The sequence below is a fragment of the Dendrobates tinctorius genome, unplaced genomic scaffold, assembly GCF_039654945.1.
Source record: "Dendrobates tinctorius isolate UK_male_01 unplaced genomic scaffold, ASM3965494v1 ptg000063l, whole genome shotgun sequence".
Lineage (NCBI taxonomy): Eukaryota > Metazoa > Chordata > Amphibia > Anura > Dendrobatidae > Dendrobates > Dendrobates tinctorius.
This window is the reverse complement of record NW_027361731.1, coordinates 27,255,452-27,282,691: the sequence shown is the minus strand read 5'-3', so window position 1 is coordinate 27,282,691 and position 27,240 is coordinate 27,255,452. Positions and strand designations below refer to the sequence as shown.

Below are 27,240 nucleotides of genomic sequence, written 5' to 3'. Positions count from 1 at the left end.
AAGCACACAGGCTCCATTACGTAGCCCTATCCACTCTCAGGTACCTATCACATGGCTGGTTAGGTGATTGTGACATCATCGCAGGTCCTCAAACACAATCACATACAGGCTTCATCTTGGGTATTCAGACACACAGCCCTTGGGTGGGTATGTTGGTGACTGGACCCACCCATCTCTCCAAGTCACCTGGAAGCCTCCCAATGCATAGCAAAAACCCTCAGCAGTAGATCTGCTGAACAAAACACGCCCAGACTTCCATCACAGGGCCACAAATCTCTGCGATACATACCGCCCATCAATCACATGACCAGTCGCCATGCCACAATATATACATACAGCGTCCTCCCCTGTATAGAGGTATTTATGCACAGTGTCCTCCCCTGTAGTATAGAGGTGTGTGTATGTGTAAGGAGAACTGGGAACAACTAAGAACCTGCGCAGAACCCTCAAATGTTCCCAGCATTGCACTTTTCTGGACCGAGAGCTCAGATGTTGTTCCTGGGATCTGTTGTAGCCATTCTTCCAACTTACACTGCTCCAAGTGCTCCTACCACCACTGGAATCACTGTTGCCTTCACCTTCCACATCTTCTCCAGTTCTCCTTTGAGGCCCTGGTATTTCTCCAGCTTCTCATATTCCTTCTTTCTGATGTTGCGGTCACTTGGCACTGCCACATCTATTATCATTGCTGTCTTCTGATCCTTGTCTACTATCACAATGTCTGGTTGGCTAGCCAACACCTGCTTATCCATCTGGATCTTGGAAGTCCCACAGGATGTTAGCCCTACATACTGTGTCCTCCCCTGTAGTAGAGGGGTATATACAGGGTGGCCCATTTATATGAATACTCCTAAATAAAATGGGAATGGTGACAGTTTTCTTGCGTAGGATGTCTTGCATTGAAATCTGCTGCAATGACCCGGGTACTGCGTTCACCAGACATCGATACAATTTTTATCTGCTCCTCACATGTTAACCTCTGCGACATGTCAATGGCTGTAAACAAAGAGAAACTTGTAAATAACTCATGTAAGAATAAAGTTACGTTGAAACCAAGCACACCATTGTTTTTCTTGTGAAATTCTCACTAAGTTTGATGTGTCACATGACCCTCTTTCCATTGGAAAAATAAAGTTGGATCCAAAATGGCCGACTTCAAATTGGCCGCCACGGTCACCACCCATCATGAAAAGTTTCCCCCTCCCTTATACTAATGTGCCACAAACAGGAAGCTGACATCACCAACCATTCCCATTTTATTTAGGTGTATCCATATAAATGGCCCACCTTGTATATTCACAGTGTCGTCCCCTGCAGTATAGACGTGTATATATATATACATACACACAGTGTCCTCCCCTGTAGTATAAAGGTGTGTGTGTATATATTTTATATATATATATATATATATATATATACATACACAGTGTCGTCCCCTGTAGTATAGAGGTATATATATATATATATATATATATATATATATATATATATATACAGTGTCCTCCCCTGCAGTATAGAGGTATGTGTGTGTGTATGTATGTATATATATATATATATATATATATATATATATATATATATATATATATATATATATATATATATATATATAAGAACAAAAAGGAAATCCAGCAAGAGCTCAGCAAACCAGGATTGGAGTAAAATGATGCTTTTCTTTATGTCTTCAATAAGATTAAAAAGACGACCCACAAGGATCAGGAACCAGAGTGCATGCCAGAAATAAACGCAAATGGGACCACTGACATATATATATATATATATATATATATATATATATATATATATATATATATATATACATACACACACACAGTGTCCTCCCCTGCAATATAGAGGTGTATGTATGTGTGTGTGTGTATATATATATATATATATATACACACCGTGTCCTTCCCTGCAGTGTAGAGGTATATAAATACACAGTGTCCTTCCCCCGCAGTATAGAGGTGTATGTATGTATGTGTGTGTATTTATGTATGTGTATATATATATATATATATATATATATATATATATATATATACACACACCGTGTCCTCCCCTGCATTATAGAGGTGTGTGTGTATATATATATATATATGTATGTGTGTATGTATATATATATATATATATATATATATATATATATATATATATATATATATATATATATATATATATACACACACCGTGTCCTCCCTGCATTATAGAGGTATATATACAGGGGTTGGACAAAATAGTGGAAACACCTGGAAACATCCACAAAAGTTAGTTTAATATGGTGTAGGTCCACCTTTTGCGGCGATTACAGCCCCAATTCTCCGAGATATGGATTCATACAAGGTGTGAATTGTTTCCAAAGGAATTGTCGCCCATTCTTCAGGTAAAACACCCTCCAGTTCTTTGAGCGACGATGGCGGCGGAAATCGACGTCTAACTTGAATCTCTAAAATCGGCCATAAATGCTCAATAATGTTGAGGTCTGGGGATTGTGGGGGCCAGATGAGATGCTCAACTTCATTACAATGTTCCTCGTGCCATGCTTTACCGATTCTAGCTGTATGAATTGGTGCATTATCATCCTGAAAGATGGCGTTCCCCTCCGGGAACAGTGCTTGAACCATAGGACGCACTTGGTCGCCCAAAATGCCAAAATAATCGCAGCTGTTAATTCTTCCCTGAAGTGATATCATCGGCCCAGCGGATCTCCACGAAATAGCACCCCAGATCATCACAGAACCTCCGCCATGTCTTACGGTTGGGAGAAGGCAGTCTGGATGGAATGCTTCTTTCGGCTGTCTCCAAACGTACTCGGCCAGAGGTCGGAAATAGGGTAAACGATGATTCGTCTGAGAATATCACATGTTTACACTCAGGGCCGGATTTAAGAGGTGGGTGGCCCGTGGCCCATTTTGGTGGGAGGCCCATTTTTCAAGGTGTTGCAATATGTAATGCAAAAACACAAAATGAAACAAACTCAAGTCTATTTACAAAAATCTTTTACGCAGAGTAAATCAGGTAAAACCATTCATTTTTTACAATCCAGGCACTTTCCTTGATTTTCGTGCTGCAAAATCACTAATGATGTCACTAAAGTCCAATTCACGCGGTATATCTGACTCGATGCTCATGATAGCCAAATTTACAAGTCTTTCCTGCTTCATGGATGTCCTTAATCGGTTTTCAACTATTTTGAGTTTTGAGAAGGAGCGTTCACCACTGCAGTGTGTTACCATCAAAATTAGATACATCCTTAGAGCTATCTCAATATTTGGGAAAGTGTCCTGCACACCCTTTTCCATGAGAAGCTTGTACATGAAAAGTTCAGTGCTGATACCTTTTGGCTCCTCGTCTGTGAATAAATTGGCAAATGCTACAAACTGGCACAGTTCATCGATAAATGTAATGTCCAAGTCATCTGAATAAGACCTCACGAGTTGCTCTGCCGTGGCCTTAAGCTCGTCTGAAGACAGTTCTTTCAAATGGCTAAAAAAGCCAAATTTGCTTGATATATCTTTATATGCTTGAAGACGTTGGTCAAGAGAAGCAATAAACTGATCAATGATAGGCAAGAAAGTTTCTGTTCTGTATTTTTCAGAAGACTTCTTCCGTATGGCCATAATCCAATGGATTGAGACACACGTTTCGGCGCCTGTGTCGAGTTATCGTCTGAACATACTCAGATGAACCAGACAGCTCTTCACCTTGTTTCTCATAAATTTTGAAGGCGTCACGCTTTGATGCAACATAGTTTTTTAAGGTGGTCAGTGACGCCACAGCAGTGTTTTGTGTGTTGTAGATTTTTACTAGCAGCATCTGTTCTTTGCAGGATATCATTCCAGAAGGTGGTGTTAATGCCAATTTCAAGCTGATTCATTTGTCTTAACAGTCCTTCTGCTTCACACCGTACACAGCTTTTTTCTTCAAAGTCATCAGCAATCTGTTTAAGTACATCTTTAATCTGCTGATAGTCATGCTTGAGGGCCTTAGTAGTAGTAGCGTAAGCTCTGCAGGACCAACGCGTTGTTGTGACACGTTTGAGAGTCAATGCTGTGGCTGAGTCAATATTTTTCAAAGCCTCAGTCAGGAGCTGATGCCGATGCGTTGAAACTGTGAAGAAGAGGAACAGCTTTTCAAGGAAATCAAAAAAATGTACAGCACTTGAGCATCTCTCTACAGCATTTTTAGCAACCAGATTTAGAGTGTGCCATACAAGGAATCCAGGATGCAAGATTGTTCTTCTCTCTCACTTTGGCTTACAGGCCGTTGTATTTGCCACTCATTGCAGATGCATTGTCATAACTTTGACAACGGCAATTTCCCAAGTCTAGGTCATGTCTCTTCAAAAATTCCAATAAGGCATTGAACATGTCTTGAGTGCCATGAATGTTACAAAGCATTCCACAGGGCCATCTTTCTCCATATACCTCAATACAAGGGTTAGTTGGTCAACGTGAGCTGCATCGGGTGTGGAGTCCAAAGAGATGGAGTAGTATTTTGATTTGTTAACTCGAGAAATAATTTCTCTAAGGACTTGTTCGCCCATTACATTGATAATTTCTTCCATAATTGTAGATGACAGTTTGTATGACCCTTGCCGCGATTGGCTTGAGTTTTGATATGCTGTGCAAGAAAGTTGTCGTACTTGGTGATGAGTTCAAGAATGCCCAGAAAGTTTCCATTTCTAGGTGATCCAACCAATTCGTTATCTCCTCTAAGTCACGCTTGGCAATAAACTGAATAACATTTACTACTCGTTTCAATACTGACCTCCAATAATGCTCCTGAGCCTCGACCTGTTGTGTTAGCTCTGTATCAATGCACCCAATCGCTTTTAACCTCACATTGAAAGCAATTGTAGAGTTCAGATATTCCGCTGACTGCTCATGACTTTTTATACGTTCTTGTGAATGTTTCCAATCACAGAATCCATTAGACAAAAGCTGAGAAGACTCAGATGCTGTAATAAAGCACATCAATCTGCACGTGAAGCAGTAAATGCATCCTTTAGAGGGAGAGAAGCATGACCAATTCCTCGTTATGACTTCTCCATTATGATTTTGACGACGGAAAAGCCCCAAGTGTGCACATTCTTGGAATATTGTGGTCCTTTCTAGGTTGCTGAACCGAGTGTGCAATGAACAAACTTTCATCACAGTGCTGGATTGTTGATACACCCCTTTTCAGCCAGTAATCTCGCATCTATTCCAAAATAATGGATGGCAAAAGTCCAATGTCATCGCCCCCTGGTGGGCCCTCAGCTTCACCTTCTTCATAAGATGTGCCACTATCAGTCTCCTTTTCTTTGAGTTCTTCTGTTGTACACATTACTACTTCAGCCTTTTCTTTGACAGGATCAACAACCATTTACACTGAAGCATTGTCAGGTTGATCAGATTCTATAAGGTCATTACTTCTTTCCGACACTTGCCTTGAATGAACAGTGAGGAACTCGTCCAATTTTCTTGTCTTCGCTATCTCTTCTGTTGATTTCATTGTTGCTTCTTTTGCCTTACGTCTTTTAGAAGCCCCAGACTCCCAAATTCTTGTGCGATGTCTGTGCCTATCTCCTTCATGATTGTCCATGATGGTAATCTAAAAGTAACAAAATGACCTTGTCAACCCTTTAAGTCCTGAAAGGGAATTAAAGATTAAAATATGTACATATGTATATTGTAGAAATTTGGGCTGTCTATATCAAAGACTGCTGCTGGGCTCTATATGTCAGAGGCTGCTGCTGGGCTGTATATATATGAGGGGTTGTTGCTGGGCTTTATATATATATATGAGGGGCTGCTGCTGGGCGGTATATATTAGAAGCTGCTGCTGGGCTGCATATATATGAGGGGCTGCTGCTGGGCAGCGTATATCAGAGGCTGTTTTCCCTGGCTGTATATATCAGAGGCTGTTGCTGTGCTGGCTGTATATAGAATAGAGGCTGAGGGGCTGTATAAAGTGTATACATAGCACTATACTGTAAACAGGTCCACACTATATACATACAGTATACACAGGCACACTAATGCAGGATATAGTGTGGACCTGTATATACAGTATGGTACTGTGTAGGACAGGAGCTGCAGGAAAGATACACAGACAGAGATCATACTCACCCACCTCGACACTATGAAGACTGAGCCACTTCACTCTGGATCTTCAGTGACTGAAGATCCAGAGGGAAGTCCTGCCGCGCTCCGCGGTGGAGAATCCTCTTCTCGTGCCGACATCGTGGCTCAGCCTCCTTCCTCGAAGGTAGCTGAACTGAACAAACTCTCATCTGATCTAATCCGAGGGAGCGATATAGGCGATATAGCTGTATAGTAGCGCGGCGCGCCTAGAAGCTTCTGTTGGGATCGGAGAAGGCTGCCGCAGGCCATAAGCTAAGCATTAGGTACAGGTACTAAGTCTGGCTAGCCAGGTCAGTGGATGCTGATGTAGGTGCCATGACTCTGCCGCTCTGTGCCAGCCACTGAGATGTAAGACCGTAGCCAGGTCCCTACACTTAATAGTTTCTTTTTTGTTAAATGTTCCTTATCATTAGATAAAAGAAACAAAACAGGGTGCATCCATTGTGTGAAACCTTGAAAACACAATTGCAATGGTGAGGCAAGGAGAGACTCACCTGATAGGGTTGTGAAACTTCGGTCACAACAACTACAAACGCATGAAATAGCTGCTGCAGTCTGCACAGGGTCCAAGGACTTGTAAGTGAAGATGGTTTTAAGGTGCAATGATACACTGCGCTGCTGTAGGTATAATTCAAGGAACTTTATTGGTGCCTACGCGTTTCCTGAGCTGTCCCAGCTCACTTCATCAGGGCATGATACAAGCATGCAATGCAGGAGTTTATATACAATCCAAAGTGGGGAAAAAAAAAGAAAAAAAAAAAAAAAAGAGGGCAGAACAAGTAACTGCCACATCAGCAAGGCAATGGTATAAAACACATTAAAATAATTGTATTTTAATAGAATATATTAAAACAGAATATAATAAGAATACATACTCAACAATAAAAAAGAAAATGTATATATTTCTTTTGAAATAGACACGGGGAATCACGGGGTCCAATAAAAAAGTAGTTAAAAGCATCCTCAAGGAGTCTAGAACACAGTTCCAAAGTTGAGAATGTATGGGGTTTTAATCCACATGACCATGGTGACTAGTGAAGAATGGGGTATGATTTTTCAGATCAATGTTAAGATCAATCTATTCACTTCCAGAATAAAGAGTAAATCCAAAGAGATGTACCCTGAATAACGGATTAAAAAAAAAAAAATTGATTAAGGGCACTTATATAAAAAAAAAAATACCGATTGTAAAAAAGAAAAAAATTTTTTGAAATAAAGTGCAGTAGTGCTTTAATATTAAATATATTAAATCTTAAAAACATGGTAACAATGTAAAAAAGGGGGTTGTAGTATTATAAAGAGACACTAGATGGCGCTAACATGAGCTTCAAGGAAGTGTCAGAAGCTTGAAGAGAATACTACAGTTAAAAGAGAGAGCTTTCTGTGTGAAACAAATGTGTGGAATGGAAGGATAAAACAAGATGGTCAGGCTAAGCATCCCAATAGAGGGTTCAGTATGCATGGGAGGCAGGGAGAAAAATCTCCAAAAAACAAAATGGACTTTTAATAAAAGATAATATAAGTGCCCTTAATCAATTTTTTTTTTTTTAATCCGTTATTCAGGGTACATCTAGACTCCTTGAGGATGGTTTTAACTACTTTTTTATTGGACCCCGTGATCCCCCGTGTCTATTTCAAAAGAAATATATACATTTTCTTTTTTATTGTTCTTGAGTATGTATTCTTATTATATGCTGTTTTAATATATTCTATTAAAATACAATTATTTTAATGTGTTTTATACCATTGCCTTGCTGATGTGGCAGCTACTTGTTCTGCCCTTTTTTTCCCACTTTGGATTGGATATAAACTCTTGCATTGCATGCTTGTATCATGCCCTGATGAAGTGAGCTGGGACAGCTCAGGAAACGCGTAGGCACCAATAAATTTCCTTGAATTATACCTACAGCAGCGCAGTGTATCATTGCACCTTATCATTAGAAACGTTTACAGCAAAGCGAGACGTGTATTTTACATGTTTTGAGATATCTTTCCCTATATTGGTGGGAGGCCCCCGCTTGGTGGGTGGCCCAGGGCCCCTTGGGCCCCCCCCCTAAATCCGGGCCTGTTTCCACTGCTCGAGGGACGAATTCTGGAGGTTTCTACACCACTCTAAACGCTTGGAAACATTTGTCATTGAGAGCAGCGGTTTTCTAATTGCAGCTCTTCCGTGGAATCCAGATTTGTGCAGCTCCCGACGAACAGTTTTCGTGGAAACTGGGTTCTGTAGGTGTTCATTGAGCTCAGCAGTGATTTTCGGAGCCGTGGTCTTGCGATCCTCTCTCACAGTTCACTTTAGAGTCCGACGGTCTCTCTCAGTCAACTTCGACTTTCGGCCGGACCTGTGCTTTGCTGCGGACGTTTTTCCTTCACTATCAACCGCAGTCATTACTTTGGAGACTGTACCTCTTGACACGCCAAGCACTCGGGCACTTTCTGTTACACTAGCGCCTGCCATACGAGCACCAGCAATTTGGCCTCTTTGAAAATCCGAGAGGTCTGCCATTGGTATCAGGTTCTAATCAATGTTCTTACAATTCTGCAAAACTAACAGTTAATTTACATACACATCACATAACACAAATAATCAACCACAAAACATTACCACATGTTACGGTTTGCATGTTTATAACGTGTTCGAAGATTAGGATGCCAAAACGTTAGGTGTTTCCATTATTTTCTCCAACCCCTGTATATACACAATGTCCTCCCCTGCAGTATAGAGGTATATATATACAGTGTCCTCCCCTGCAGTATAGAGGTGTATATATATACACAGTGTCCTCCCCTGCAGTATAGAGGTATATATATTTAAATACACAATGTCTTCCCCTGCAGTATAGAGGTATATGTGTATATATATATATATATATATATATATATATATATATATACACACAGTGTCCTCCCCTGCAGCATAGAGGTATATATATATATATATATATATACACACAGTGTCCTCCCCTGCAGTATAGAGGTATATATATATATATATATATATATATATATATATATATATATATATATACAGTGTCCTCCCCTGCAGTATAGAGGTGTGTATATATATATATATATATATATATATATATATATATATATATACACAGTGTCCTCCCCTGCAGTATAGAGGTATATATATACACAGTGTCCTCCCCTGCAGTATAGAGGTATATATATACACAGTGTCCTCCCCTGCAGTATAGAGGTATATATATTTATATACACAATGTCTTCCCCTGCAGTATAGAGGTATATATATATATATACACACACACAGTGTCCTCCCCTGCAGTATAGAGGTATATATATATATATATACACAGTGCCTTCCACTGCAGTATAGAGGTGTATATATATACACAGTGTCCTCCCCTGTAGTAGAGGTATGTATACATGGTGTCTCCTCTCTCGCAGCCGCCCTTTGATGGTGAGGATGAGGACGAGCTCTTCCAGTCGATCATGGAACACAACGTCTCATATCCGAAGTCCATGTCCAAGGAGGCCGTGTCCATCTGTAAAGGGGTATGTGCCCGGGGGGTGCCTGCGCACAGTTGAGGAGTCGCTGCAGTGTGTCACTGAGGATGTGATCCAGGGTTTGTGCTCACTGCGGTGTAAGTTACTGTCTCCACTGGAGGGGTGCAGTGTTTCCATGGAAACCAATCAATGCTCAGCCATTGGGTTAACCCTTAACTGTCACTGCTCAGTGTGGGCAATGCTGTGGTGACCCTGAGACGTGTGCGGACCCGATATCACGTATTATGTCCGGCCATTTGACTCCGCGCCGCTCATCCTGCGCCTCCTGCTCCATGACCCCCGGTGGAGGGGCGAGCGCCTGATTCACCCTCTGATGTCTCCACAGCTGATGACCAAGCACCCGGTGAAGCGTCTGGGCTGCGGGCCTGAGGGCGAGCGCGACATCCGAGAGCACGCCTTCTTCCGGAGGATCGACTGGGAGAAGCTGGAGCACCGCGAGATCCAGCCGCCATTCAAACCCAAAGTGGTGAGTGACCAGGGCGCCACAGTGGTGACGGGGCCCTAGCCGACCGGGATATGGGCTATACTCCTGTCACACCCCCAGAGCTGCACCTCACATGTATTCTCCAGTTACTACCTGAGCTCTGTGACTGGAGAATACATATGAGGAGCAGCTCTGGGAGTGACTGGAGCATAGGTGTGAGGGGCAGCTCTGGGGGTGACAGGAGCATAGATGTGAGGTGCAGCTCTAGCAGGTGACTGGAGCATAGATGTAAGGTGCAACTCTGGGGGTGACGAGCATAGATGTGAGGTGCAGCTCTAGCGGTGATTGGAGCATAGGTGTGAGAAGCAGCTCTGGGGGTGACTGGAGCATAGATGTGAGGTTCAGCTCTGGGAGGTGACTGGATCATAGATGTGAGGCGCAGATCTGGGGCGAGACTGGAGCATAGGTGTGAGGTGTAGCTCTGGGGGTGACTGGAGCATAGATGTGAAGCAGCTCTAGCGGTGACTGGAGCATAGGTGTAAGAAGCAGCTCTGGGGGTGACTGGAGCATAGATGTGAAGTGCAGCTCTGGGAGGTGACTGGAGCATAGGTGAGAGGAGCAGCTCTAGCGGTGACTGGAGCATAGGTGTAAGAAGCAGCTCTGGGGGTGACTGGAGCATAGATGTGAGGTGCAGCTCTGGGGGGTGACTGGAGCACAGGTGTGAGGTGTAGCTCAGGGGGTGACTGGAGCATAGATGTGAAGTGCAGCTCTGGGAGGTGACTGGAGCATAGGTGAGAGGAGCAGCTCTGGAGGTGACTGGAGCATAGGTGTGAGGAGCAGCTCTGGGGGTGACTGGAATACTGGACCTGCTGTAGAGCAGAGACTGATTCTGTCTGGCTGTATTCCTCCGCTCACCCCCGGAGCTGCAGCGAGGACTGTCAGGCGGGTGACGCTGCGCTCTTCATGCCTCTATATAAAGCTGAGGTGTGATCACAATCCCTCAGTCCCTGGTGATCCGCCACCGCTGCTGTGAGCAATACATGGTCCGGGCTGCGGTGGAGGGGATCTATATACACATCAGCCTCCAATATAGCATTGTGCAGCGCGGATACATTGTATCACTGTCCTTGTTACTTTGTGTCATGTGACTTCACTCCTCTGTCTCCCCCACAGTGCGGGAAAGGCGCTGAAAACTTCGACAAGTTCTTCACCCGCGGGCAGCCGGTGCTGACGCCCCCGGACCAGCTGGTCATCTCCAACATCGACCAGGCCGACTTCGAGGGCTTCTCCTTCATCAATCAGCAGTTTTTGCACCCCAGCCTGCAGGGCGCGCCATGAGCCGCCGCCGAGGAAACACCGTAACCCTGAAATTTTAAGGTCGCCATGAAAAAAATGAGAAAAATCATGAAAAATCCTGAAAATTCCAGGGTTAAAATATCATGAAAAACCGAATGTTGTAACCTGGAGACTAATCAGCGTCCGCAGCCTCCACTGGGGGGGGCGCCACTAGATTAGGAGGTGGGCGGCAGACGGTACGGCCCCCCGGAGCCGCGGTGGGCGTGGCTTCTATATGACGGTACACGTCGCTAATCTCTGACGTTATACTGAGATTTGTTTTCTAATTTGGGGTAATTCCCTCCGCCCTCTGCGGGGGGCGCTGTCATTTCCGCATGTTTTCCCCGTCCTCGCTCTTTTCTATAATCGCCGTTTCCTTCTCGTGAGTTTTTTCGTTTTTCTTTGTGTTTTCTGTGTCTCCGGCTTTTCGAGTTCCGGTTGCCGCGGCGACGATTGTCTCGGAATGTTCAGATCTTCTATATTTCTATACGATGTTCCGTTTTTTTACCTTTTTTATCCCGGGATTTCGGGCAGTTTGGGGCATGGCGTCGGTGCATGCGGACACATGGCCGATATCCCGGGGTCTCGATCCTGCTACGACTTTCTGCTCCAGGATTTATTTTTTTTTAATTTGCAATACAAATATTTTTTATTTTTTGACAATTCACACAATGAAATTTGTGCCAAAAATGAGATTTTTCAGTCTTTACCGCGCAGTTTTCAGCTCCGCCCTCTTTGCAGTCAAATATTATGATGTCATTGAAGCCATAAATCAGCGACAGCAGAACCTGTCACCTGGGGAACTATAACTCCCAGCATGCCCCTCCTGGGAACATTTACACTTCGGTTGTGAGAGAATTCTGCTCCATTTTTATGATTTCTGGCAGGAGAACTACAACCCTCAGCAGGGCCTGCCCCGGTCAGTGTTAGATCTGCCATATGAAGACATAGTACAGGACGACTACTACTCCTATCATTGTCTAAACTACTAACTGTATAATCCATACCACATAATAATGTATCGGGTGATGTAATAACTGTGTCTCGCTCCCCTGTATTCAGAGCGCCATCCGGCCCGGAAACTGTCAGCAAGCTGCTGCCGAACGAGGGGGGTAATGTACATGGGGGCAGAGTATTATACATTGTGGGGGTAAAAGTGTCCAAACACCAATCACTTCGGCAGCCGCTAATAATATCAGATCCGTCAGCAGCAGCTTGCTGATGGTTTCCAGGATTGGATGCGCAGTTTACGTTGGCGGCAGTAGTTGCCCCTTGGTGGTCGCCTGTCATGGCGGTGTGGGGGACGCCGCTGCTTGTCCGGATCTGATGTGTTTACTGTGAATTTCTGACTGTTCCCCTCCGGTCACGGGTGCAGCACGACCCGCGGTGCGGGGACAGCGAGGAGGATGGATTCCGGGGGATGTAATTGTCTGTCGCTCCCCCACATTAGCTTCCAATACATGTAACCCAAGCAATGTCTTTTCAATAAATTCCTCTTGTTGTATCAGTTGTCTGATGTCCGGGGGGATGATGGCGCTGACACGGGATGATGGCGGTCACGGGATGGCTCCCTATCTACAGCTCTATGAAGTGTTTAATAACTTCTATTCCTCCAGTCACCTCCAAAGCTGCACTCACTATTATGCTGTTACATCATGTCTTATCCTCCAGTCACTTCCAGAGCTGCAGTCACTATTCTGCTGTTACATTTTTTCTTATCCTTCAGTCACCTCCAGAGCTGCACTCACTATTCTGCTGTTACATCGTGTCTTATCCTCCAGTCGCCCCCAGAGCTGCACTCACTATTCTGCTGTTTCATTGTGTCTTATCCTCCAGTCGCCCCCAGAGCTGCACTCACTATTCTGCTGTTACATCATGTCTTATCCTCCAGTCACCTCCAGAGCTGCAGTCACTATTGTGCTGTTACATCATGTCTTATCCTCCAGTCACCTCCAGAGCTGGGAGGTTAAAATGAACAGTTAACCCCTCCGTGGCTGGAGCCAGTTCTCACTCTGCAGTCTCTGCTTCAACTCTGGTACTAACAGTCTGTTAATGAACCAGAAGGATCAGGATGAACAATGAAAATGCTGTTATTACACTGCCATAACTGCATGGAATGTTAATCTGAGTGTGCGCCCTCTGCCGGAGGAAGAGAGAATTGCAGGAGCTGTCCAGTGCTGATCAGAGCCCCAATTATAGGGAGCCCCCCTCCCCAGTATCACCAGTATACGGTGCCCACCTCCACAGTGTCACCAGTATACGGTGCCCCCCTCCACAGTATCACCAGTATACGGTGCCCACCTCCACAGTATCACCAGTATACGGTGCCCACCCCCACAGTATCGCCAGTATGCGATGCCCCCCTCCACAGTATCGCCAGTATGCGGAGCCCCCCTCCACAGTATCGCCAGTATGCGGAGCCCCCCTCCACAGTATCGCCAGTATGCGGAGCCCCCCACCCCAGTATCACCAGTGTACGGTGCCCCCCTCCACAGTATCACCAGTATACGGTGCCCACCCCCACAGTGTCACCAGTATGCGATGCCCCCCTCCACAGTATCGCCAGTATGCGGAGCCCCCTCCACAGTATCGCCAGTATGCGGAGCCCCACTCCACAGTATCACCAATATGTGGAGCCCCCCTCCACAGTGTCACCAGTGTACGGTGCCCCCCTCCACAGTATCACCAATATGCGGAGCCCACTCCTCAATATCGCCAGTATACGGAGCCCCCTCCTCAGTATCGCCAGTATGCGGAGCCCCCTCCCCAGTATCATCAGTCTACGGAGCCCCCTCCTCAGTATCGCCAGTAAACGGAGCCCCCTCCTCAATATCACCAGTATACAGAGCCCCCTCCTGTGTCACCAGTATACAGAGCCCCCTCCTCAGTATCGCCAGTATACGGAGCCCCCTCCCCAGTATCACCAGTATACAGAGCCCCCTCCTCAGTATCGCCAGTAAACGGAGCCCCCTCCTCAATATCACCAGTATACAGAGCCCCCTCCTCAGTGTCACCAGTATACACAGCCCCCTCCTCAGTATCGCCAGTATACAGAGCCCCCTCCCCAGTATCACCAGTATACGGAGCCCCCTCCCCAGTATGCAGCGTCCCATTGTCTGACTCCCCTCGCTGCTATTAGAGGAGGGGCCTGGTGGCAGAGGGTTGAGCTGCAGCAGTATAACCCCCCAGTCCCTCCGCTCTGTCAGCAGAAAGCATCTGTCTTACCCCGGAGGCCGAGGATTCGGCCCCAGACCCCATTGGCCACCCCCTTCTCCCAGCCACCTGGACCCCACCGGCCGCCCCCCTCCTCCCAACCCCCTGGACCCCACCGGCCGCCCCCTCCTCCCAACCACCTGGACCCCATCGGCCACCCCCCATACACTGATCCCAGCGGATACTGACAAGAAAACCAAGGAAGTTTATCACCCTCGTCGCATATCGACAGGTAAGGGGGCCGCATCTAATAAGGGGGAGCAAGGGAAAGAAGGGAGGATGGGAGTGATGATTTCCAGGTGCGAAGACTAATATGTGTCACAGACAACCAGCGAAGGACGAGGAGATGATGGGTGTAGTAGTGATACTCCACTGGGGAGGAGACTGTGGGCCAGGAGACTACAATCTATTACTCCCCGTTATCAGCCATTACTGGGGGAGGAGACTGTAGGACAGGAGACTACAATCTATTACTCCCCGTTATCAACCATTACTGGAGGAGGAGACTGTAGGACAGGAGACTACAATCTAATACTCCCCGTTATCAGCCATTACTGGAGGAGGAGACTGTAGGACAGGAGACTACAATCTATTACTCCCCGTTATCAGCCATTACTGGGGGAGGAGACTGTAGGACAGGAGACTACAATCTATTACTCCCTGTTATCAGCCATTACTGGGGGAGGAGACAGTAGAACAGGAGACTACAATCTATTACTCCCCGTTATCAGCCATTACTGGGGGAGGAGACTGTAGGACAGGAGACTACAATCTATTACTCCCCGTTATCAACCATTACCGGGGAGGAGACTGTAGGACAGGAGACTACAATCTATTACTCCCCGTTATCAGTCATTACTGGGGGAGGAGACTGTAGGACAGGAGACGACAATCTATTACTCCCCGTTATCAACCATTACTGGGGGAGGAGACTGTAGGACAGGAGACTACAATCTATTACTCCCCGTTATCAGCCATTACTGGGGAGGAGACTGTAGGACAGGAGACTACAATCTATTACTCCCCGTTATCAGCCATTACTGGGGGAGGAGACTGTAGGACAGGAGACTACAATCTATTACTCCCCGTTATCAACCATTACTGGGGGAGGAGACTGTAGGACAGGAGACTACAATCTAATACTCCCCGTTATCAGCCATTACTGGGGAGGAGACTGTAGGACAGGAGACTACAATCTATTACTCCCCGTTATCAACCATTACTGGAGGAGGAGACTGTAGGACAGGAGACTACAATCTAATACTCCACGTTATCAGCCATTACAGGAGGAGGAGACTGTAGGACAGGAGACTACAATCTATTACTCCCCGTTATCAGTCATTACTGGGGGAGGAGACTGTAGGACAGGAGACTACAATCTATTACTCCCTGTTATCAGCCATTACTGGGGGAGGAGACAGTAGAACAGGAGACTACAATCTATTACTCCCCGTTATCAGCCATTACTGGGGGAGGAGACAGTAGAACAGGAGACTACAATCTATTACTCCCCGTTATCAGCCATTACTGGGGAGGAGACTGTAGGACAGGAGACTACAATCTATTACTCCCCGTTATCAACCATTACTGGAGGAGGAGACTGTAGGACAGGAGACTACAATCTAATACTCCACGTTATCAGCCATTACAGGAGGAGGAGACTGTAGGACAGGAGACTACAATCTATTACTCCCCGTTATCAGTCATTACTGGGGGAGGAGACTGTAGGACAGGAGACTACAATCTATTACTCCCTGTTATCAGCCATTACTGGGGGAGGAGACAGTAGAACAGGAGACTACAATCTATTACTCCCCGTTATCAGCCATTACTGGGGAGGAGACTGTAGGACAGGAGACTACAATCTATTACTCCCTGTTATCAACCATTACTGGGGGAGGAGACTGTAGGACAGGAGACTACAATCTATTACTCCCAGTTATCGGCCATTACTGGGGGAGGAGACTGTAGGACAGGAGACTACAATCTATTACTCCCCGTTATCAGTCATTACTGGGGGAGGAGACTGTAGGACAGGAGACTACAATCTATTACTCCCCGTTATCAGTCATTACTGGGGGAGGAGACTGTAGGACAGGAGACTACAATCTATTACTCCCTGTTATCAGCCATTACTGGGGGAGGAGACAGTAGAACAGGAGACTACAATCTATTACTCCCTGTTATCAGCCATTACTGGGGGAGGAGACAGTAGAACAGGAGACTACAATCTATTACTCCCCGTTATCAGCCATTACTGGGGGAGGAGACTGTAGGACAGAAGACTACAATCTATTACTCCCAGTTATCAGCCATTACTGGGGGAGGAGACTGTAGGACAGGAGACTACAATCTATTACTCCCAGTTATCAGCCATTACTGGGGGAGGAGACTGTAGGACAGGAGACTACAATCTATTACTCCCCGTTATCAGCCATTACTGGGGGAGGAGACTGTAGGACAGGAGACTACAATCTATTACTCCCCGTTATCAGTCATTACTGGGGAGGAGACTGTAGGACAGGAGACTACAATCTACTACTCCCCGTTATCAGCCATTACTGCGGAGGAGACTGTAGGACAGGAGACTACAATCTATTACTCCCAGTTATCAGTCATTACTGGGGGAGGAGACAGTAGAACAGGAGACTACAATCTATTACTCCCTGTTATCAGCCATTACTGGGGGAGGAGACAGTAGAACAGGAGACTACAATCTATTACTCCCCGTTATCAGCCATTACTGGGGAGGAGACTGTAGGACAGAAGACTACAATCTATTACTCCCAGTTATCAGCCATTACTGGGGGAGGAGACTGTAGGACAGGAGACTACAATCTATTACTCCCAGTTATCAGCCATTACTGGGGGAGGAGACTGTAGGACAGGAGACTACAATCTATTACTCCCCGTTATCAGCCATTACTGGGGGAGGAGACTGTAGGACAGGAGACTACAATCTATTACTCCCCGTTATCAGTCATTACTGGGGAGGAGACTGTAGGACAGGAGACTACAATCTATTACTCCCCGTTATCAGCCATTACTGGGGAGGAGACTGTAGGACAGGTGCCCACAATCAGTCACACCCTGCTGAGAGCAGCACCTGTCTTGTGAGCTCCAGGACTTCCAGGAGGAGGCCCAGAGTCTGCCTCTCTTCTCCCCAGGGAGAGGCAGGCTTCCTGGGAGCCAGGCATGGCTTCCCAGGCTTCTGTTCCCCGGTCTGTGCCGGCGGGGGACAGAGAGCAGCAGCAACCGGCCCAGGAGGGCGTGAGGAGATCTGGTCGGATGAGAAAGACCGTACCCACCTACTCCAACCCCGAGACGGCTCATCGTCCGCCCAGAGAGGGAGACAGAGGCACCCCAGGCCCCAGGAAGAAGAGCCCAGCAACATCATGGGGCGAGATGACCTCCAGCGAGTCCACGAGCTCCTTCTCCTCCCGAGTGGTCGCCATGTTGCGAGAGTACGAGGACGCCGGCAAAGCACTGACCGGGCTGAAGGAGCAGCTGCGGGAGGCACGGATCCTGAACACCCGTGCCTCTAACAAGGAAAGACCCGCGACCTCCCAGAGGTTTAAAGCCCTCAGAGATGAGGTGGTCCGGTTAGTGCTCCTCCGGGAGGGGATTGAGAAAAGCGCAGGTCCCTTCCTGGAGAGGTTTAAGAACCAGCGGCGGTTCTCTGAAATGAAGGGATTAAATACCTCGGGAGAACTGCCAGCCGGCGTCCTAAGCGAGGAGGAGGAGGACGATGAAGTCGTGGCTGGAGTCTCTCGTGCTGGAACAAGCCGGGAGAAAGAGTCGCAGAGCCAGCAAGGAAGCGGCCTCCCGGCACGGCAGAGGACTCCGACAACCCATGCTGGAGTGTCAGCGGAGGAAGAGGAGGAGTGCGGTCTGTTGAGGGAGATCAGAGAGCTGGAGTCTCCTGTGGACCTGACCACATTCTCCTTCGGGGAGGACGAGCCAGCGGAGGAGACCAAAAAGAGGAGGAAGAAAAAAAAGATGACACAGGAGGTGGTGAGTTACAAATATGTACCAATGTCTGATGTTACACCTACCACCTCCTGTGTAAACCCCACCAAACCTAAAAGCACGGGCTCTGCAGTGGGTCCGGGGCATAGGCAAGGTGGGGAGAGGAGGAGGACGTCCGGCAATGCTGCCGTCTGTGCGGGGAACAGTGCAGGGGGTGAGGCTGTGGAGGTACTCACGGCGCCGGACATAGGGGACCCCGTGGAGTTTCCCTCCCTGCCTGCTGCGGCTAAGCCAGTTATCACCGGGGCCGAGGAGAGCGGGGGGGATGTCCACGCCGTTGCGAAAGGGGGACGGTGTGGGCAGACTCCATCCCTGCTCACTGCAGCTGAGCCGTCCGACGCCGGGGCTGTGGGGGGCAGGGCCGAGGAGCATGGTGCGGCGAAAGGGGGGCGCACTGTTGTGAGAGGGGCGCAGTGCGCCTCAACAGAGGAAAGGAGGCGCGCAGCTGAGACAGAGCCACGGGAAAAAAAAAAAAATACACAGCAAAAGCAGGGAACATCATCAGCAAGGAACACTGTGCGCTCTGCTGTGACGGGGGGACAGCATGCCCCAAAATGTGATACTAGCACCCCGAAGTCTGTGGCTACAGGGCAGGCAGCCCAGAACAATAAGGGGCACAGTGCTCCAAAAGAACTGCACAATGTCAGCACTGAGCTAATTAAAACGGGTGTGGTGCTGCACCGCTCCCCCGACCCAGCAGGTGTGAGTGCAGAGATTGCAGACACAAGGGAGGAGGGAATGGAGGTGACTGTGGAAGGTGCAGAGAACAGTGGTAATGGGGTGAATGATGGGAGTAGTAGTGGAGTGAATAATGGGAGTTGTGGTGCCGCAAATGATGGGAGTATTGGTGGAGTGAATGAGGAGAGCAGCACTGGTGTTGGTGGAGGGGAAGTAGGTAGTGGTCCCACTGCCCCCCCAGTGGTGGCGAGGGCTTCAGCCCCTAGCTATTCGGGAGCTGTCACTGCTGGGGGTAGTAGTGCGCCCTTGTCTGGTGGCCCCGAGGATGGTGACTTGCAGCAGCGCTTCCTGGACGCCCTGAAGAAAGGGGAGAGTTCCATCAATGTAGAGGGGAGGGAGGTTGATCTGTCTTTCTGGATAGAGAGACATGGTCTTTCCGCCTTCCGAGATAGAGGGGCAGAGACTGTCTGGTCTCTGCCGACACCGGGGCAGAGGAGTAACCGTAGGAACGTGGCCCGTCTCCAGTGGGTAAGCAAGGATGCCTGTCCTGATCGGTCAAAGGTTGCTGAGCTCCTGCTGGGGATGGGCTTCGCGGCATACGACATCTTTGCCTTGATCCATCCCTATGGGACCTCCTACTTCGATGTCAGCTTCGTGAGACCGGAGGGCCTTGAGCTTTTTTGGTCTCGCCATGAGCTGGCTCGTGGTCGCCCCGAATGGCAAGGTTTTGTCCCTGTCGCAATATCCCGCCAGAACTCGGTCAGGAAGGTGACCGTTTTGACCAGTAACGAGTCACTTTCCTGCATGGACATCTCCACCTGGATTGGTCGATATGGCGACATCGTCGGCATTCCTGAGAAGACCCGCGACGACCATGGTATCTGGTCAGGGGCCTGGACCTTCATGGTGAAATTGAAGGTTTCAGGAAACACTGTTACCCATATACCTTCCTCTACATTTTTGGGGAGGGACAGGATCCTGATTTTCTACCAGGGGCAGCCTAAGGTCTGTCACAGGTGCGGCAGCCCCACACACTTCAGTGCGCAGTGTACCACCCAGAAGTGCGCACTGTGTGGGGACCTTGGCCATCTCGCTGCTACCTGTGGCAGGATTAGGTGTAACTTGTGTGGTGACCTCGGTCATCCATTCAGTCGCTGTCCGCGTTCCTTTGCCAATGCGGTCCTGAAAGCGGCGAGTGCGGGACAGGCGAAAGCCGGGACTAATCTTGCCGGTGAAGGGACCAGTAGGGGCGGAGGAGGCAGGGAACCGGTGAGGAGCAAGCTGCCGCCATCCAACATCAGGCGGCAGGAGCAACGCCATGGGAACAGGGGGCAGGGAGTAATGACCCTAAACCCTGACCCAGGTACTTCACTTGCAGCTGAGGATCCTAAAGACAGTGAATTGAGTGAGGAAGTCAGGAGACTTGAAAGGGAGGAGCAGGCGGACGCCATGTCCTCCCAGGAACCCTCATCCGGTGACAGTCTGGATGAGGGAGAGGGGGAATGGTCACAACAAAGGAAAAAGGGTAACCGGAAAACAACCAAGGGTAGGAGTGGGTCCGGGTCTCGAGCCTCCGCTCTGGAGTGCGACCCCTCTGATTCTCTAGCCCTGATCCAGGTGCCATTGGAAGGTCCAGCCGCCCCCCCTCTGGTGGATCTCTCCAACCGGTTCGGGGCCCTCCAGGACTCCCCTGCAGAGGGGGAGGACGGGAGCCCGGAGCCGGAGGTTGCGGACAAGGATGTTGGGGCTCAGGGGGTCGCTGAGTCTTCTTCTCAGGGAGCAATTAAAGGGCCCTCTGGGGGGGGGACTACCTCGGGACCACCAGACAAGGGCCAGAGTGTATGTAAGGAGAGAATGGATGAGTCTGTGTGTCTTAAGCGCACTAAAAGCTCATCATTGTCTGAGGAAGAGGGTGAAGCTGTTGCGGGTGGGAAGAAAAAGGCTATCTAATCCAATCAATCATGATGGCGGCACCCACACCGTTGACGCTGGCAACCATTAATGTTGCCAGCATAAAGTCAGAAGCGGCAAGGTTCACGGCCTTTCATTTTCTCGGCCAACTTGATGCCGACATTTTGTTTTTGCAGGAGACCAGGTTGACTGACCTATCAACCATGCATAAAGCAAGGAGGGAGTGGAGGCATGGGCCCTCCTACTGGTCTCTTGCGGCCGAGCCGTATAGCGGGGTGGCGGTCCTTTTTAAGACCGCAGCGGTTGAATGCAGACGATTAATTGAATTAGAAATGGGGAGATGCTTGATCCTAGATGTCTCCATGGGGGGACAGGAGCTTCGGCTCATTAACATCTACGGTCCCCAATCCAAGTGGGACCGCAGATGTCTCTTCTTGAAGATCAAACCTTTCTTATTTTCAAGTCGGCAGGTGGTCTTTGGAGGGGATTTCAACAACGTCACGAGACCCTGTGATAGAGGAGGTTCTGGGGACCGGCTGACTTATGATTGCGTCGCGCTAAACAGGATAGTAAGTGAGGCACGCCTAGTGGATGTCCACATCCGGCACAACACAGGCAGCACGGGATTCACCTTTTTTAGAGGTAGTCAGTGCAGGTCTAGGATAGATAGGTTTTATTTGAAGGAGGAAGCCGTCTCCTCGCCGTTGTCGGTTGTGGAGGTGGAGTTCTCCGACCACTGTTTGATTATGTTTTCTCTGAACGTTACAGAGACTCCTAGGATGGGAAGAGGTTATTGGAAGCTGAATTCATCACTCCTTGAGGAAGAAGCTGTAAGACAGTCTTTTGAGGATTTTCTTCAGAGCCAGGTACCGCTGCTGGGCCTAAGTAACACTAAGTCAGAGTGGTGGGAGATGTTCAAACATCGGGTGGCGAAATTCTTCCGGCAACTCTCGAACCTCAGAAGCCTGAACAGGGATCGCCTGTATCAGAGCCTGAGGAGGAGACTCGAGCATCTTGTCTCGACTGGAGGTAGCCGCGAGGAGATCTCCGGTGTGAAGTCCTTGCTGAAGAGGTGTCAGTACGATAGGCACGCATCTTTGGTTTTTGAGAGGGACTACGGGAAGTACTACTCGCCCGACCCTTACAGAAGCTGCAAGATGTCAGTGAATAGTAAGATAGTGACGGGGCTGATGGACAGTACGGGATCCCTGAAGAGGTCCAGATCAGGGATCTTGGAGGTCGTCAGTTCATACTACTCACACCTTTTGGGAAGGAGGGAACTGGATCGTGACAGGATGTCGGCTTTCCTAGCTGAAGCTGTTCCGGAGCCAGGGGCTGACCTCTCGCTGGACGTTTTGGCAGAAGAGATCAAAGAAGAGGAAGTGAGACTGGCGATCGATGGGCTCAGGCCCAAAAAATCACCAGGTCCGGATGGCTTAACATCCGAGTTCTTTAGGACCTTTAGGGACTCCTTGGTCCCCCTCTTGACTCAGGTGTTTAATGAGTGTCTCTCCTCGGGCACCCTGCCGAGATCATTAAGGAGGTCAGCTTTGATCATTTTGTCAAAGGGTAAGGATCCGTCACGCATTGAGAATTGGCGTCCCATAGCACTTCTCAATGTGGACAGGAAGGTTTTGGCTAAGATACTTTTCAACAGGCTGGTGAAGTTTGCGCCGCGGCTCCTTTCAGAGGCTCAGAACTGTTGCGTTCCTGGCCGTAGCACTTTCAGTGCTGTTCTGGGTGTCCGAGAGGCCGTGGAGCAAGGCAGGGCGGGCCTTTGGAAGGGGTTCCTGCTGACCCTGGATCAGGCAAAGGCTTTTGACCGGGTTGACCACGAGTACCTCTGGTCCACTCTTTTGAGGTACGGTCTGCCTGGGGGGTTTGTGGACTGGCTTAAGACCTTATACGCTGGGGCTGAGACTTTCCCTCTGGTAAATGGGTGGATTGGACAACCTTTCGGGGTAGGATCTGGTGTCCGTCAGGGCTGCCCTCTTAGCCCATTGCTGTACGCGTTTGCGATCGATCCCTTCCTCAGAAGGATTGAGTGTGGACCGTTGGCGGGGGTGGGGATGGGCGGGGTGGCGCCAGAGGCTATCCTGAGGGTAGTGGCCTACGCGGACGATGTCACCGTTTTTGTTTCTTCGCGAGAGGAGGCGATGGTGGTGATGTCAGAAGTGGAGAGCTACTCGGAGGCTTCCGGGTCCAAGGTCAACCAGGACAAGTGTGAGAGTCTCTGGCTGGGAGGCGGGGATCCCGGGTTTGATCTTCCGGACACCCTCCCCGAACCCCAAGAACACGCCAAAGTCCTAGGCATCGAATTTGGCCAGGGTGATTACCCCACGAAAAACTGGGAAGGCAGAATCAAAGGTGTCGCTCAAAAAGTGGACCAATGGAAGGGTTGGTCTTTGACCCTGAGGGAAAGGGTTGGCCTGTGCAAAGCTTTCCTGCTCCCCTTACTAATCTACCTGGGCAGCGTCTGTGTCTTGCCAGAGCCTCTCTGGACTCGGGTCTACAGTCTGTTCTTTCAGATGTTATGGGGGAATAGACTGAACCTAGTCAAGAGGGAGGTCACTTACCGCACGAGGAGACTAGGGGGGTTGAATATGGTGAACCCCGTGGTGTTCCTAGTGAACACCTTTTTGAAGGTCAACGTGGCAAACCTCTGGAAAGAGAGGGCTCCTCCGTGGGTATTCTCCTGCAAGGGATGGTTTCAGCCTTTCTTCCAGGAATGGGAGACAGGGGGAAGATTGAAGGATCTTCGCACACCGCATGGGCATCTCCCGGCTTATGTTACCCCGGTTCTGAAGATGATGCGCCGGTGGGGTCTGGGAATGTGGGAAGTGAGGTCCCTCCCGAGGAAACTCCTCGACATGCGGGTCTTGCTTTCGCATTTTCAGAGTCCATTGGTCCTCAAGGACTGCCCAAGTCGGGATCTAGAGGTTGGGTTGAGTTTGTTAAATTCTAATAGGATCCCCAAGAAGTACTGGGACTTGACTTGGCGCTGCTTCCAAGGTAAGTTGTATGTGAGGGACAATCTGAAGTACAGGAGCTCCGAGGACAGGAATTGCCCCCGTGAGGCTTGTGCTAACATGCTGGAAAGCATGGAGCACTTCCTGCTTCATTGTCCCTTTAATACAGAGGTGTACAACAGGGTGGGAGCTTCCATTGGTTGGCCGCGGCTGGCTACTCTGTCCTATGCCGAGTGGGCCTATGGAGCGTTTGGAGACCTCGGGAGAAGGGACAGAGTCACTTTATTTATAGTCAGCGCAGTGGTCAGGTACTTCACGTGGAACGCACGAGTTTTAGTTTCGACGCAGAGTAAAATCCTCCGTGTAGACGAAGTTTATAGCAGCATCCTAGGTGCCCTGGTGAAGGTCCGTTCTCTGGAGTATGAAAGACTGGGTGCCCGGAGGGCGGCCCATCTCTGGAGGGGTTTCTCCTTCGGGGTGCCTTAGTCCGTTAGTACTCCTATATCCTGGTGGTGGGCTGATGCCTTTTCACTCTAGAGTTTTGTTTTGAATATCAGTCTCCTGGATAGAAGGTTTGCAAGCATCGAACTTGAGCCTTAAGTGGTGAGTACGTAGGTTATGTTCTGTAACGTTGGTTTATGTATATATTGTATATAGTGTATTGTATATATTGTGTATAATAGAGGGTCTTAGTTAGGTTGGGTGGGGGGATTGGGGGGATGGGGGGTTTTCAACAGCGGTGATAAGAGACTGATCTGGCCTGGTCCAGGCCCCGCCTGGGGAAAAACTTTGGGGCCTGATCCTAGCTCGGAGAAATCCTGAACTTTGTGGCCAGAGCTGGATCAGGGGTGGTGGGATAGTTAGAGTAGATGTGTGTTTTATATATAGTGTTAAAAAAAAAAAAAAAAAATCCCAAAAAAAGGAAAAAAAAAAAAAAAAAAATAAATAAATAAATAAATAAAAGGAAAAAAAAGGAAAAAATATATAAATATTGTTAATTTTCTATACTATGTTTGTAATTAGGTTTGTCGTAAGTGTGAATGTGGCGGTGTAAGGGGGAGGCTGTGAGGTAAGGCAGTGGGACCAGAGGGTATTAGGTGTGTCTTGTACAATATTCGGACTGGTGTCATATGTTTATATTGTATATAGTGTATATAGTATTGTATATAGGACGGTGTTAATGTAGTTCAGGGTTGTATATAATAGTGTGAATGGAGCTGGGTCGGGGGTTTTACATGATTTTATTTATTTATTATTTTAAGGGGGTGCTGGTGTAATTATTGTAATTTTGTTCCTTTTTTTTTTTTTTTTTTTTTTTTTAGTTTTTAATTTCTTGTTTCTTTAATTTAATTTTCTTTTCCCGTTTTGTAGGTCGAGAATTTCCCTTATTGTTTCCATTTCTTGTTTATTTCTTTGTGTTTGTGTCTGATTTTGTCATATTGTTTCTGATTGGAGTTTTTGTTCTATGTTTGTTCTGTTGTGTTTTATTTGTAACGTCGTGAAGGATTTTATAATAATAAAAAAGACCTACAATCTATTACTCCCCGTTATCAGCCATTACTGGGGAGGAGACTGTAGGACAGAAGACTACAATCTATTACTCCCCGTTATCAGCCATTACTGGGGGAGGAGACTGTAGGACAGGAGACTACAATCTATTACTCCCCGTTATCAGCCATTACTGGGGGAGGAGACTGTAGGACAGGAGACTACAATCTATTACTCCCCGTTATCAACCATTACTGGGGGAGGAGACTGTAGGACAGGAGACTACAATCTATTACTCCCCGTTATCAGCCATTACTGGGGGAGGAGACTGTAGGACAGGAGACTACAATCTATTACTCCCCGTTATCAGCCATTACTGGGGGAGGAGACTGTAGGACAGGAGACTACAATCTATTACTCCCCGTTATCAGCCATTACTGGGGGAGGAGACTGTGGGACAGGAGACTGCAATCTATTACTCCCCGTTATCAGCCATTACTGGGGGAGGAGACTGTAGGACAGGAGACTACAATCTATTACTCCCCGTTATCAGTCATTACTGGGGGAGGAGACTGTAGGACAGGAGACTACAATCTATTACTCCCCGTTATCAGCCATTACTGGGGGAGGAGACTGTAGGACAGGAGACTACAATCTATTACTCCCCGTTATCAGTCATTACTGGGGGAGGAGACTGTGGGACAGGAGACTGCAATCTATTACTCCCTGTTATCAGCCATTACTGGGGAGGAGACTGTAGGACAGGAGACTACAATCTATTACTCCCCGTTATCAGTCATTACTGGGGGAGGAGACTGTAGAACAGGAGACTACAATCTATTACTCCCTGTTATCAGTCATTACTGGGGGAGGAGACTGTAGGACAGGAGACTACAATCTATTACTCCCCGTTATCGGCCATTACTGGAGGAGGAGACTGTAGGACAGGAGACTATAATCTATTACTCACCGTTATCAGCCATTACTGGGGGAGGAGACTGTAGAACAGGAGACTACAATCTATTACTCCCCGTTATCAGCCATTACTGGGGAGGAGACTGTAGGACAGAAGACTACAATCTATTACTCCCTGTTATAACCATTACTGGGGGAGGAGACTGTAGGACAGGAGACTACAATCTATTACTCCCAGTTATCAGCCATTACTGGGGGAGGAGACTGTAGGACAGGAGACTACAATCTATTACTCCCCGTTATCAGCCATTACTGGGGGAGGAGACTGTAGGACAGGAGACTACAATCTATTACTCCCCGTTATCAGTCATTACTGGGGAGGAGACTGTAGGACAGGAGACTACAATCTATTACTCCCAGTTATCAGCCATTACTGGGGGAGAAGACTGTAGGACAGGAGACTACAATCTATTACTCCCTGTTATCAGCCATTACTGGGGGAGGAGACTGTAGGACAGGAGACTACAATCTATTACTCCCTGTTATCAGTCATTACTGGGGGAGGAGACTGTAGGACAGGAGACTACAATCTATTACTCCCCGTTATCAGCCATTA

At 48.0% G+C, this 27,240-nt stretch overlaps 2 protein-coding genes across 6 annotated transcripts in view; both read left to right on the top strand.

Annotated features, from left to right (window-relative positions):
- Positions 1–12,925, top strand: part of LOC141094037 (protein kinase C alpha type) — a 230,604-nt gene extending 217,679 nt beyond the window's left edge. For all 4 annotated transcript variants that reach the window (XM_073579742.1, XM_073579743.1, XM_073579744.1 and 1 more), the window contains 3 exons: positions 9,543–9,650; positions 9,988–10,128; positions 11,260–12,925. In XM_073579742.1, the coding sequence (XP_073435843.1) occupies positions 9,543–9,650; positions 9,988–10,128; positions 11,260–11,424 (414 nt within the window). In that variant the 3' untranslated portion in view covers positions 11,425–12,925. The remainder of the gene's footprint in view (positions 1–9,542; positions 9,651–9,987; positions 10,129–11,259) is intronic.
- A 1,836-nt stretch (positions 12,926–14,761) lies between these two features.
- Positions 14,762–27,240, top strand: part of CACNG5 (calcium voltage-gated channel auxiliary subunit gamma 5) — a 92,792-nt gene continuing 80,313 nt past the window's right edge. For both annotated transcript variants that reach the window (XM_073579747.1, XM_073579746.1), the window contains exon 1: positions 14,762–14,866. The gene's annotated coding sequence lies outside the window, so the exon portion shown is untranslated. The remainder of the gene's footprint in view (positions 14,867–27,240) is intronic.